General features: G+C 40.0%; 1 protein-coding gene across 1 annotated transcript in view; it reads right to left on the bottom strand.

Moving 5' to 3' along the window:
- STARD3NL (STARD3 N-terminal like) overlaps positions 1–14,999 on the bottom strand; it is a 79,869-nt gene that overhangs the window by 20,513 nt on the left and 44,357 nt on the right. The window contains exons 5-7 of the mRNA XM_036247372.1: positions 12,833–12,886; positions 12,603–12,720; positions 10,071–10,166 (exon numbers count right to left, since the gene is read on the bottom strand). Of these exons, the coding sequence (XP_036103265.1) occupies positions 10,071–10,166; positions 12,603–12,720; positions 12,833–12,886 (268 nt within the window). The remainder of the gene's footprint in view (positions 1–10,070; positions 10,167–12,602; positions 12,721–12,832; positions 12,887–14,999) is intronic.

Below are 14,999 nucleotides of genomic sequence, written 5' to 3'. Positions count from 1 at the left end.
TCCCCTCATCCTCCCACCCTGCCCTTTCCCCAGTTTGTTGTCCATGTCCACTGTTCATGCATACATGCATATAAGTTCTGTGGTTTATCTCTCCCCCACCACCCCCCTCTTTAGGGGATTGTCAGTCTGTACCTCGCTTCCGCGTCTCTGGGACTACCCCATTCCTCAGACTGTTATGGTCATTATATTCCACAAATAAGTGAGATCATATGAAACTTGTCTTTCTCTGTTTGGCTTGTTTCACTTAAGATGATACTTTCAAGGTCCCTCAATGTAGTCTCAAAGGATAAGAGATTTTTCTTTCTTACAGCTGCGTAGTACTCCATTGTGTATATGTACCACTGCTGTTTTATCCATTCGTCTACTGATGGACACTTGGGCTGTTTCCAGATCTTAGCGATTGTAAATAGTGCTGCTACAAACGTGGGGGTACATATATTCTTTCTGATTGGTGTTTCAGGCTTCTTTGGGTATATTCTTAGAAGTGGGATCACTGGGTCAAATGGAAGTTCAATTTTTAATTTTTTGAGGTAACACCATATTGTTTTCCATAGTGGCTGCACCAGTCTGCATTCCCACCAGCAGTGCACTAGAGTCCCCTTTTCTCCACACCCTCGCCAACACTTGTTTTTTGATGATTTGTTGATGGCGGCCATTCTGACAGGTGTGAGGTGATACCTCATTGTTGTTTTAATTTGCATCTCTCTGATGATTAGTGATGAAGAGCATTTCTTCATATGTTTCTTAGCCATTTGTATGTCCTGTTTGGAGAGGTGTCTATTTAGTTCCTCTGCCCATTTGTTAATTGGATTCTTTGTCTTCCCTTTTGGAGTTGTATGAGCACTCTATATGTATTGGAAATTAACCCCTTATCTGATATATCATTGGCAATTATGCTCTCCCATACAGTGGGTAGCCTTTCCGTTTTGATGATTGTATCTTTCTCCGTGCAGAAACTTTTGAGTTTGATGTAGTCCCATATGTTCATTTTCTCCTTCGTTTCTATTGCCTTAGGTGATGTGTCAGTAATAATTCTGCTACGTATGAAGTCTGAAATTTTGTTGCCTACAGTTTCTTCTAGGATTTTTATGGATTCATGAGTCACATTTAAGTCTTTTACCCATTTTGAGTTTATTCTCGTGTAGGGTGTAAGTTGATGGCCTATTTTCATTTTTCTGCAAGTAGCTGTCCAATTTTCCCAGCAGCATTTATTAAAGAGGTTGTCCTTACTCCACTGTATGCTCTTGCCACCTTGGTCAAATATTAATTGAGCATATTGCCGTGGGTCCATTTCTGGGTTCTCTGTTCTGTTCCACTGATCTATATACCTGTTCTTGTGCCAGTACCAGGCTGTTTTGATTACAGTAGCTTTGTAGTATAACCTGAAATCTGGTATTGTGATCCCTCCAACTTTATTCTTCTTTTTCAAGATTGCTGTGGCTATTCGAGGCTTTTTTGATTCCATATAAACTTTTGAAGTAATTGTTCTAATTCTGTGAAGTATGTCGTTGGTATTTTGATGGGGATTGCGTTGAATCTATAGATTGCTTTGGGTAATATGGACATTTTAATGATGTTAATTCTCCCAATCCATGAACAGGGTATGTGCTTCCACTTTTTTATATTTTCCTCTATTTCTTTTTTTCATAACTTGTAGTTTTCTGCAAATAGGTCCTTTATTTCTTTGGTTAAGTTTATTCGTAGGTATCTTAATTTTTTTGCCACAATGGTAAATGGGATTGTTTCCTTAGTTTCTCTTTCTGTGAGTTCATCATTGGTATATAAAAATGCCATCAATTTCTTGACGTTAATTTTGTATCCTGCTACTTGGCCGAATTCATTTATTAAATCTAGTAAATTTTTGATGGTGTCTTTTGGGTTTTCTATGTATAGTATCATGTCATCTGCAAATAATGACAATTTCACTTCCTCCTTTCCAATTTGGATCCCTTTTATTTTTTCTTCCTATCTGATTGCTTTTGCTAAGACGTCCAGTACTATGTTAAATAGGAGTGGCAAAAGTGGGCATCCTTGCCTTGTTCCTGTTCCTAAGGGAAATGCTTTTAGTTTTTGCCCATTGAGTATGATGGTGGCTGTAGGTCTTTCATATATGGCCTTTATTATGTCGAGATATGATCCCTGTAATCCCACACTGCTGAGCGCTTTTATCAGAAATGGATGCTGGATTTGGTCAAAGGTTTTTCAGCATCTACTGATATTACCATGTGGTTTTTATTCTTCATTTTATTTATCTGTTGTATCACATTTAAGGATTTGCGAATATTGTACCAGCTTTACATCCCTGGGATGAATCCCACTTGGTCATGGTGAAAAATTTTTTTGGTGTATTGCTGGATCAGATTTGCTAGTATTTTGTTCAGGATTTTGGCATCTATGTTCATCAGGGATATTGGCCTGTAGTTTTCTTTCTTTGTAGTGTCTTTTTCTGGTTTTGGAATTAGAATTATGCTGGCTTCATAAAACGAGTTTGGAAGTCTTCCTTCTTGAATTTTTTGAAATATTTTGAGGAGAATGGGTATTAGTTCTTCTTTGAATGTTCGGTAAACTCCCCCGTGAAGCCATCCGGGCCTGGGCTTTTGTTTGCTGGGAGAGTGTTGATTACATCTTCAATTTCTTTTGTTGTTATTGGTCTGTTCAAGTTTTCTATCTCTTCCTGGTCCAGTTTTGGAGACTATGTGTTTCTAGAAATTTGTACATTTCACTTAGATTGTCGAAATTGTTGCCATATAATTGTTTATAGTAGTTGTTAATAATCTTTTGTATTTCTGTGGTGTCGGTGGTTATCTCTCCTCTTTCATTTCTAATTTTGTGTATTTGGGTTCTCTTTCTTTGTTTCTTTGAGAGTCTAGCTAAAGGGTCCATCAATCTTGTGTACCTTTTCGAAAAACCAGCTCTTTGTTTTATTGATTCTTTGAATTGTTTTTTTTTGGTCTCTATGTCATTTATTTCTGCTCTGACCTTTACTATTTCCTTCCTTCTACTTGCTCTGGGGTTTTCTTTTTGTTTGCTCTCTAGTTCTTTAAGTTGTGAGGTTAGATAGTCTATTAGAGATTTTTCTTCTTTTTTGAGGTAGGCCTGTAGTGCTATGAACTTCCCTCTCAGAACTGCTTTCGCTGCATCCCATAGATTTTGTGTTGTTGTGTCTTCATTTTCATTGGTTTCCAGGAAGTTTTTGATTTCTTCCTTGATCTCCTCGGTGACCCATCATTATTTAATAACATGCTATTTAGCTTGCATGTGTTCAAATGTCTTTGCATGTTCTTGTTGCAATTGATTTCTAGTTTCATGTTATTGTGGTCTGAGAAGATGCTTGATATGATTTCAGTCTTCTTGAACTTGTAGAGACTTAGTTTGTGCCCTAACATGTAGTCTATCTTTGAGAATGTCCCATGTGCACTTGAGAAGAATGTTAATTCTGTAGTTTTGGGATGTAGTTCTCTGTAGATATCTATTAAGTCCATTTGGTCTAGTGCTTCATTGAGAGTCTCTGTTTCCTTGCTAATTTTTTGTCTAGAGGATCTATCCAGTGATGTCAGCAGGGTGTAGAAGTCCCCTGCTAACATTGTATTGCTATCGATTTCTCCTTTGAAGTCCTCTAGAAGTTTTTAAATATATTTTGGTGCTCCTATATTGGGTACATATATGTTTATCAAGGTTATATCTTCCTGTTGGATAGATCCTTTCAATATTACGTAGTGGCCTTCTTTGTCTCTAGTTATGTCCTTCATTTTGAAGTCCATTTTATCAGATATGAGTATTGCTGCTCCAGTTTTTTTTTTTTACTTTCCGTTTGCTTGGACGTTTTTTTTCCATGCCTTCACTTTCAATCTATGTGAGCCTTTTGTTGTAAGGTAGGTCTCTTTTAAACAACTTATAGATGAGTCATGCTTTCTTATCCAATCAGCTACTCTGTGTCTTTTTATGGGAGCATTCAATCCATTTACATTTAAGGTGTTTATTGAAATGTACTCATTTATTGCCATTTTTGTTTAGTGTGGTTCTATTTTTCTTCCCATTTCTCCTGCTAATTTCAGCAGTTCTTTTAACATTTCTTGCAGTGCTGGTTTGGTGCTAATGTATTCCTTTAGCTTTTTTTTTTGTCTGGGAAGCCCTTTATTTGACTTTCCATTTTGAATGATAGCCTTGCTGGGTAGAGTAGTCTTGGATTCATTTCCTTGTTTTTCATGACCTTGATTACTTCATGCCATTCCCATCTGGCCTGTAGTGTTTCTTGTGAGAAGTCAGCTGAGAGCCTTATGGGGTTTCCTTTGTAGGTAACCTGTTGCTTATCTCTTGCTGCTTTAGGATTCTCTCTTTGTCTTTAATTTTTGGCAGTTTGATTACTATGTGTCTTGGTGTGGGCCTGTTTGGGTTCTTCGTACTTGAGGCTCTCTGTGTGCTTCTTGAACTTGAATGCCTTCTTTCTTCACCAAATTAGGGAAGTTTTCTGTCACTATTTCTTTGAATATATTCTCTAACCCTTGCTTATTTTCTTCTTCTTCAGGGACTCCTATGACGTGAATATTATTACGTTTCCAGTTGTCCCACAGTTCTTTTAAGCTGTCTTCCAGTTTTTTAATCGTTTTATCCTTTTGGTTTTCTGATTGGTTGATTTCTTCTAGCCTGTCTTCTAATTCACTGTTCCGGTCCTCAGCTTCCCCTACTCTGCTGTTTAGACCTTCCAATGTGTTTTTCATTACTGATATGTCATTCTTCATTTCTTCCTTTTGGTTTTTAATTTCCAACTGGTTGATTTTCAATATTTCTATGTCTTTACTCATGGTGCTCATATCCTTACACATGCTTTTGAGCTTCCTCAACATCATGGCTCTAAATTCTAGTTCCGTTAACTTGCTTAACTGCACCTCATTTATCTCATCTTCGGTAGAGGTTTCTTGTTCTTTCTTTTGGATTTTGTTTCTGTTTTTCACCATTTTGGCTATCCCAGTGGGCTTTGGAATCTGCCCAATTTTCCCTGTGGGTGTTGGTGTTCTGCTGTTTGTGGCACCCTCTCCTGCGTTTGGATGAGCCAGGGAGGACCCACTTTAAACACCACCGTCAAGTCTTGGCTTTTCTGGTTAGTGTTGTTAGCCCAGGAAATGGTAGTTATCCTCTAGTTTTTTTTGCCTGGAGGCTATTAGTAGCAGTCACTTGAAGAACCTTGGTTTCTGAGTTGCCTGAAAAACTCCCTCAGGTGCTCAGTGTAAGAGGATTTCCAGAGGGTGGGGTAGCTGCTGGTTGTTAATGGGCCTCAATTAGCATTTCAGTGGCCACCAGGTGGGGTTGAATCTCTGAGGGGGGGGGCCTGTGCCTCTCTCCAGGGCCCTAGGAAGGAGTAAAATGACCTCAGTCCTGCGTGGCTGCACTCAGCAAAAGCTCCTAGCACCCTCCAAAACCCGAATGTCCCCACACAGTTCCAGTCCAGTCTGCCTTCCCTCTGCCGGAGCCCAAGGTGAGTGGCTGCTGCCAATTTAGCCTACGTCCGGACTCTGTGTCGTGGAGCCGCCTGAAACTTTTAACCCGACGGCGCTGTTTCCAGCCAAGGACAGCAGCGGATGTGGCACCAGCTCAGGGCGTTGCACTCAGCAGAAACTCCAGGACTGAGCCACGGTAGCGGGACACTTCCGAGGTGGCAGCAGCTTCCAGCAGAGTCCCCTGGTCCCCACGAGTCCGTGCAGCACCAGCCGAGGGCTTAGGACGCAGATTTCGCGGGACTCAGCCTTGGTAGCAGCATCCCGCTGAGTCCCCTGGTCCCAGCCAGTCTGTGCAGCACCAGCAGAGGGCTTTGCAGGCAACAGAGTTCCCAGGACTCATGCGGGGTCGCAAGGGAGGCAGTAGCTGCAACTTCCCGTCGAGCCCCCTGGTCCCACCAAGTCCGTGTGGCACCAGCCGACAGCTTAGCAGGCAACAGAGTTAGCAGGAATCATGCAGGGTTGCAGCAGAGGTGGCAGCAGCAACTTCCCACCGAGTTCCCTGGTCCCCGCCCAGGCCGCTGCGGACCGTGAGCTCCCGGCCCCCTCTCGCGTCCTCGCAAGCCTACCAGGATTGAGTCAGTGTCCCTGGTTATGTGGTCCTCCTAAGTGTCTTTCAGTTGCCCCTTCCTGAGGATTTACCTTTATTTTCATTGTAAATCCAGTTTGGTCCTGGGAGATGGTCTGTGTAGCTCCATTCACTTCGTCACCATTTTCTGGAGTCCGCAATTGCACATTTTAAATGGATGAAGTTTATGGTGTGTAAATTATACCTCTTAATGCTGTGTTTTTTAATGAATGTTACCTAGTATCATCAACTATAATTTTTTAATACTTTCCAAATTTTTAATAAAAAAGTGAAAAAACTATGTTTCAAATATACTGATATACATAGGGTGACTGTATAAGTGATCATCTAAACAATAACATGCTGAAGGATAAAAGGAGTTCTAATTATGATTACATGGGACCACAGGATTAAGCCAAACCAAAATGTATGGTTACTTTTAGTTACAAATTTTAATACCTTCATCTACATCTGTTCAGCACAGATTATACAGGGTGGGGCAAAAGCAGATTTATACATAGGGTGACTGTATAAGTGATCATCTAAACAAGACATGCTGAAACACAGCATGAAACACAGAGTTTACTCTTTTTTTTTTAAATTCTCACCTGAGGATATTTTTCCGCTTATCTTCAGTTAGAGTAGGAGGGAGAAAGAGAGACAGAAAGATGAGAGAGAGAGAGAGAGAGAGAGAGAGAGAGAGAGAGAGAGAATGACATTGACATAAGACAGACACATCTACTGGTTGCTTCCTGCATGACCCTGACCAGGGTTGGGGACTGAACCAAAACTAAGGTACATGCCCTTGACCAGAATCAAACACAAGACTCTTTGGTCTGTGGGTTTATGTTCTAACCACTGAGCAAACCAGCCAGGGCCATAGTTTCTTATATTATTATTTATTAATTATTGGATTTTTTTCCATACGAACAACTGTAAACATACTTTTGCCCTATCCTGTATTATGCAATTGAGCTGGTTTTCATTTTAAGCTAGCCTTTCAACGATTTAGAAGGTGATGAATTACCTTTTCCCCAGCATTACTAATGCTTCATTTAAGCTGTGTAACCACATATAACAACTTCAACCCCATCATCTGAGAGGATAGTGCCTCCTAATTCTTTCCATTTAATACACAGGTAAGCATCAAATGGCTAGACCAAAAGTAAACCTGCAAACAAGCCACCTTTATATCTTGAAAAGTACATCTACTAAACTATTTTAATTTTCCTAATCTCTACAATACTAAAATTCAAGTCATTTCTTTACAAGAAAAATGCTAACATTTCAATTTTAGGTGCCTCCAACTTTCTCTCTTATTTTCATTTATTCCTCCAACAGTTTAAGTTTACTATGTGCCAGGCACTGTACTATGTGCTGAAGAAAGAAAGACCACAAAAGGCAAGGTAGGCCCCAGATGCCCTCTTACCTCTAGGGGCCAATGAGAGCTGAATCGGGACAACAGAAGCTTGTAACTTCTGCTGCTGAAACACTGTTTAATATTTAGCCATTGGCCTAATAAGAAAACTTTATAGTAGAGTCTTCTAGGCACAATAATTCCAAAATAGTTTTTTAATGTTAATTCTTTCTTAAATTGAACATTCAGACAATGAAAATAATACAATGTAATATACAATACAATAAAATAAACTAAGCCATTCTGAACACTCCTTCTCTGGCCACTACTAATCTGCATTTGTCTTAGACAAAGCAGCTCCCTAGTAGAAAGAACACAAAGTATGTGTTGTTCTTGTTTAGCATCATAAACCAATGAAGTGGTAATATTTCCAACTACCACTAGGTGGTGGTAAAACTCACAGGCAGGAAGCCAATGGAGTGAATTCCTGAGAGGCATTCCTCATGTTATTGTCCCACTGTTCTGAATTTCCAATGAAGAAAACACATTAGTGTTCAGAAACTGCACTAGTCTTAGAAAAATAAAAGCTATACAAAAGCATGAACTATAGTGCCAAATTCTTATTTTTTAAAGGAATGAGTCCTATGACATGCAAAATCTCAATGAAATAATCCTTATAATGAGGTAATGAAAAGTTTAATACTTATTCTAATAGTTTCTGCTGGCTGAGAAATAGCTTTTCTTCTAATTCATACATTTATATAATCTGACTCTATGCTTTCATGTTTTATGCTGATTTTGGAGCCAATACCAGTAATCCAGCATATCAAGTTACTTCAAGTTCCCGTAATACACTGCCTCATAGCTATCCCTTTGATCTTCACATGGCTCTCTGCCTAGAGTCCGTTTTACTATGTTGCACGTGCGTGTGTGTGTGTACGTGTGTTAAAAATAGTTACTAAGCATAATGCTGGGAATGAAACATACAGTCTCTATCTCAAGTTTATAGCTCAGTGATAGGAACAGGCCAAGTCACTGCTGAAGTCAGTGCAGACAATACTGACTTATGAGACAAGTCCCAAAGAACAGGCAAAGGACAAGGACGTACTATCCACACTGCCAGGAGCCAGGGGTAGGTGGGGATGGGGAGAAGCCTTTTGAACACATGCGTGGAGACTAGGATTGCAGAGATGTAGTGTTAAGAATAGAAATAAGTAAGATTCACAATGGCTTGAGGGGTTTTGCACACAGAATTTTCAGAAAATCTAAGAGCAGAACACAGGGGAAGTAACGGATGGAGAGTCTGGACAACTGGGTAAGGGTGGTCACAGAAGTGCAGAACATTCTGCCAGGCTAAGGATTCATGACTTTCTTAATCCTTGATGTCACTGAAGGCTTTTGGCCACAGCAATAATGTGATCAATTTTTAATTTGCATAAATTATTAAAAGGCTGTATATTTATTAGCGATAGCCTAGACTCTTGCACTAGAGCCAGGGTTCAAATCCTAGCTCCACCCCTTATTCTTTGCATGATGTGAGACAAATTACTTCACCTCTCTGTGCCTCAATATGCTTCTCTCTTAAATGGGAGTAAGAGACTTTTACATCAGAGTGGTTATGAAAAACACTTAGAACAATGCAATAGTTAGTTGTAACACTGCACTCTGGTGGCTGCTTGTGAGAAGGCAACTAAGGCAGGGAGGCTGTTGCAGAGACTGAAGCAAGAAATACTGAATTGAAGTTCAAGATGAAAATAAATGGTACACATATGATTTCACTCATATGTGGAATCTAATGAACAAAATGAACTAATATGCAAAATAAAAACAGACTCATAGATAGAGAGCAGGATGACAGCTGTCAGAGAGGGGTGGGGGCTGGGTGGTGGGGGGTAGAAGAATTGAGCAAAATAGAAAAAAGAGAAAGAACTCATGAACATGCACAATACTGACTGCTGTGGGGAGGAGTGCGGAGGGAGGGAGAGGAGGGTACAGGGAGGATAAATGGTGATGGATGCAGACTTCACTTAGAGTACTGAACGTACAATACAATGTACAAATGTTGTGTTATAGAATTGTGCAGCTGAAACCTGTACAAATTTGTTAACCAATGTCACCCCAATAAATTAAATAAAAAAGAAAAAAAAAAGAAATGTGGTAAAATTTGAGATAAAGGAGGCAGAAATAAAGAGGATCAAAATGGCTCACTTAATGAAGATGAATGTGAGCCAAGAAAGGGCAGAGTCCCCAGTGAGGCTCTAGTTTCTGACTTGGGAAACTGGGTAGACAGAGCTTCCATTCTTAGACATGGGAGATCATGAAGAAGGGTCAGTTTAGGAATGACAGGTAATAAAGACAACATCAAAACCTTTGCCTTTGCTTGCCTGTCTTCTAAGATGCAAGTTACAAGTCATGGTGTCTCTGGTCCTCTATTACATTTACATTTATATCTCTGTCTCACCATTGATCACATATCAAGACCATGTCTTAACAATTCTCATATCCGAAATGCCTGGTATGTTAAATGTTTGCTAAGTGTTTTGAGAAGTAGAGGGAGAGAAGGAGACAGAGAGAGAGAGAGAGAGAAATCAGAGAGAGAGAGCTGAGCATTTGAATAATAAACAAAAACACAAATGATAATCAAAATTTTTACCTGCTTCAGATTCAGGAGGAGAGTAAAACTGACCATCAGAAAGACCACCAGGTATAAGTGCTGCCCTCTCCGAAGCATCCTGAACTATCAGGAGCCCTGGAAGAGAAGAAATTCAGATGCTGGGAATGATGTCACTGGTCTGGTAGCTTCCTGGCATGGTTCACCACAATAAAATGATATTACTATTACATTAAAAAAACACTCAAATAAAACCCCTCTCAGCCAAAAGAGGTACTTTGAAAATCTTTCAACCAAAAAACAAATTTTATTAATAAACTATGAACCCATACTGTAAATAGATTTCAACTAGCTTTAGAAACTGTCACATATTACTCATGTGATTCTTTGACTCAGTATTTATAGCATACTCCATTGAGATGACCCTTCCTCCCTACAGAAACCAACAACAGCATCAGGACCACAACACAAAGCAAAGCAGAGAACCTGGTCAGCTCATACAAATGGTCTACACCAGTGGTTCTCAACTTTTCTAATGCCGTGACCCTTTAATACAGTTCCTCATGTTGTGGTGACCCCCAACCATAAGATTATTTTTGTTGCTACTTCATAACTGTAATTTTGCTACTGTCATGTCTTAGGCGACCCTTGTGAAAGGGTCATTTGACCCCCAAAGAGGTCGCTACCCACAGGTTGAGAATAGCTGGTCAGCTGGAGAATTGCCAGATGCAAAACATAATAAATGAACAGATGTTTATAAATATATAAAGAGTAATTAGAGTAAATAAGATAGTGAAGATATATCTATCCAGTAAAAAGGTCTTCAGAAAATAAGAGTATTAAAAAAACAAAAGAGCCCTGGCCAGTTTGGCTCAATGCTTAGAGAATTGGCCTGTGGACCGGAGAGTCCTGGGTTTGGTTCCTGCTAACGGCATGTACCTATGTTGCAGTTTGTCCCCGGCCCCAGTTGGGGTCGTGTGGGTGGCAGCCACTCAATGTGTCTCCCTCACATTGATGTTTCTCTCTCTCTCTCTCTGTCTTTCTCTCTCCCCCTCCCCCTCTCTATCTGAAGATAAATGCAAAAATGTCCTCGGGTGAGGATTAAAAAAAAAAAGAGAAGAAAAGGAAGCATGATGTGGATAGCTCAAGAACACCAATACATGACGAGAGAGGCAATCAACAATGAGTTCTTTTGACTGAATGTGAGTTAACAATGAGGAAATGTCAGAGGAAGCACCAGAGCAAATAGCTGATACCAGCTTTGTGTGTAAAATATGCTACAGACAGTAAAAATAAATGCTATTGTAAAGTTTTTCATTAATTGTGTGTTGTGCTTTATTACTTATTTTGAATTTGGTTTAATTATATACATATTCAGGCCTCAGTCACATTAATAGTTGTTCTGCTGTCAATAAAGTTCAATTTGATCTTTATATATAATTTAAAAAATAACTTCCATTAACTTTGTCCCTTCTCCACAATATGTTTTCATTAAGGAAAAGAAGACACAGGATAGATATAACCTGGTTTTATTGATGTGTTTTAAAACGTACTCTTGAATAATTCTTTTGTTATAGATTTCTTCTCTGTAAATGAGATCTTCCTAAAGAAAACCATGTCCAGGGTTATTTTTCCTTCTGCTGTTCCTTGAGGTTATAATCATACTTATATTTACATGAGACACAGACTTTTATTTTCATTAGGCAGGGCAAAGAGAGCCAGATGATTGAGGAACATAAACACAAAATGTCTTAAATCTGTCTGGGTCTCTGTTGAGCTTTGATCATGTCACCTCCAAGAGGGTGGATGGACCATGTGGGCTTCCACAAGGCTATCAGTCGAAAAAGAATTCCAGCTCAATAATTAATCATAAAGTTCAACAAGTCATTTGGCCTTCCTAGCCAATATCCAGGGAGCCTCAAAGCCACACAGGGATATTACAATAGCTTTGGCAGGACTCATGATCACTCAGCTTCTCAGAGGAGCATGGTGAAAGCCTGAAATGGCTGAGCATTTCCCTGGCTTGCTCTCTTCCTCTTTCTGAACTCTATCTTCATCATTAAGCCACCAACAGGTACACTCTAGGCACATAACTATTGTAATCATGGCACATTCTAAGCCACCAGCTGCATGGATAGCCATCTGGAGAATTCAATGACTTTTAGAATTGCTGACTCAGTTCACCTAACATTGTTTCATATTTCTCTGTCCCTAAGCAACAGTTCTGTTTAGATGCACAAAATGCCCAGTGCTATTATTAATAGAAAAAAAAAAGGTCAACCTGTCTGAGGAGAAAGAGGTATTGGCTATTTTTGTTGTTTGAATGTCTTTTTCACCAGCGTTCACACTTCTACTAAAGAAGCCTGGTCTAACAGCTGTAGAAGAGCCACATTCTGTCACTATCCTCTTGCCTGACTCTTCTTGTGATGTCTGTTATACCCACTAAAGAACGGACATGCCATGATTTGCCCAACTCCACCCACCTGTGGCTCCCTTCAAATCATGACATCTACAGCTCTTCCTTCCAACACAGTACCAGACAGCCCGAGGAAGCTAACTTTGGGAGAAACTTACTGTTTTCTTCCTCTGACTCTTGAGGTAACACTTTGAAATCCAGGAACCACGTCTCAATCCAGGCAAGGATGAACGAAATGATGGGCAGCACATAACCAAAAGCCCCTTGAGAGAAAAGCTGGAAGAACAGATGTGACCAGTAGAGGGAAATACAGTTACCATGAGCTCACAATGGAAAATGAGGCTTTGTTATTATAGATGGTATTGTTCAAAAAAGTGGTAGGCGATACCTTTGAGAGGATCACTTTTGCTAGTAAAAAGGCACTGGTCACTGCTGTTGTCAACTGAAAGACAAATAATTTGACACCATTCAAATTAGACACTGGATATTGTAGAGGTACTTTCCTCACACCAGAGGCCCACCTGAGCCAGAAGCACATAATGCCTGAGAAGTTATGCCCAGCCTGGTTCCTTCCCACATCACTCTGTCTCTATTTCCTCAACCCAGACTGCAGCAAAGTGAACTTCTATGTGGCACACCATCTCTGATTGACTCTTATGGCTTCCTTTCTCCTACATTTTAGCAAACTGGTGTGTTGGGAAACTAAATTTTATCCAAAGACACTATCACAATAGAAAAAAGGACAGTGAAATACGGAGGCAGGGCTTCCCATAGGGGTTAGGATTATCCCACAGGACCTGTCCCTTGTCATTTCATCCTCCAACTGAGGTTTGTAGCAATATGAAACCTAATCAAGGTGAATGCCAAACAGTAGCCTTGGCCAACAGAATGTAGGTCAGGGGACAACAGGTGTCATGCTTAGTAAGTACTAACAAAGAAGAGTCAGTATATGTTAGCAAAACACAACCAGCTCATGTGCACACACACACCAGCCAGAGTGAGCTACTTGAGAGAGGAACCATTTACATTCTGGTACTAATTAACTTTACAGGCTGAACTAAGAGCTTTTTAGGTACCAGCTGTCTTCTTCCACCAGCATGGGCCCTCTCTACAAATGTTATTAAAAATAAAAATCAGAGTCCTGGCCGGTTTGGCTCAGCAGTTAGAGCATTGGCCTGCGATCCAGAGAGACACAGAATCGGCTCCTGCTAAGGGTGCGTACCTCGGTTGCAGTTTGTCCCGGGCCCTGGTTGGTCGTGCAGGTGGCAGCCACTCAATGTGTCCCTTTCACATCGATGTTTCTCTCTCTCTCTCTTCCTCTCTCTCCCTCCCACTCTATCTGAACAAAAAAAAATTAAAAAAATGTCCTAGGGTGAGGATAATAAATAAATAAATAAATAAATAAAATAAAAATCAGAAACAATAAAATGAAAGTGCTAAATCTGACCTGTCCTTTTGATAATTTACAATTAGATACTTTATTAAAATGCTCAGTGTCAACCACTTTTCTGAAAAAACAAACAAAAACATCAAGACAGATGGATTGACAAATACTAGTGCATGTAACAGAGACTCAAATATAGGGACTGTTGTAGAAAATTGGGAAAGGACAATCATCATAGCTATTTGGTATTGGCAAAAGCTATTTGGTATTCAAGACAGGGAATTAAGTCAGGCTAAAACTATCAACCCATATCCATGAATCACAAGCATGGGGTTCAATGGATGGTCTGATGATTCTGTGGATGCTCAGAGGAGATGGCACAGGCAGAGGTGGCCCCTGGTGGACTCTATCTTAGGATTGCTGGACAAACCTGTGCCAGCCCACACACAGACCAAGGTCTCACACTCCAAAAGCAGGACTGCAGGTTATTGCTAAGCAGCATTACCCTCCCTTCATATACCTGCCTTATTAGAGCTCTCAAAAAGGTAAGTGTTCAGATATCTGTGGAAATGGCAAAAACCATTCAGGCAGAATTCCTTATAATTATTCTTTTAAATAATAAGTATTTCTTGAAAGTGAATAGTATGTGCCAAAGCTCTGTATTAGATACAAGGAAACAGAAAGGAGTAAAAAAGCCACTGCCTTGAAGAAGCCCAAAGGCATAGTATTCCATTGCATAAATGTACCACATTTTTTATCCACATGACACAGAGTTACCTAGAGAATATTATACTGAATGAAGTAAGCCAATCAGAAAAAGACAAGTATCACATTATCTCATTTATGGAACATCATGAACAAAATAAGCTGTCGACCAAAATGGATCCAGGGTCATGGAAGTAGGGAATGTGGGGTGGGAGGGATGGGAGGAGATAAACCAAAGATCTTATATGCATAATGCATATATGTACAACCAATGGACACAGACATTAGGTTGGGGAAAGCAGGAGGGGAATGGGAAAGAGGAAGAGGGGGTCAATGGGGACAAAAGAGGGACATCTGTAATACTTTCAACAATAATTTTAAAAAAGAAGCCTAAAGGCAACAATAGAAAGGAACATGAGAGCTTTTCCCTTTAAGATTAGAGGGAGAATAAAACAGGATGGAAGGC

Source organism: Molossus molossus, unplaced genomic scaffold (genome assembly GCF_014108415.1).
Source record: "Molossus molossus isolate mMolMol1 unplaced genomic scaffold, mMolMol1.p scaffold_m16_p_7, whole genome shotgun sequence".
NCBI lineage: Eukaryota > Metazoa > Chordata > Mammalia > Chiroptera > Molossidae > Molossus > Molossus molossus.
Note: the sequence above shows the minus strand (reverse complement) of the source record. Positions and strands in the feature narration are given on the sequence as shown.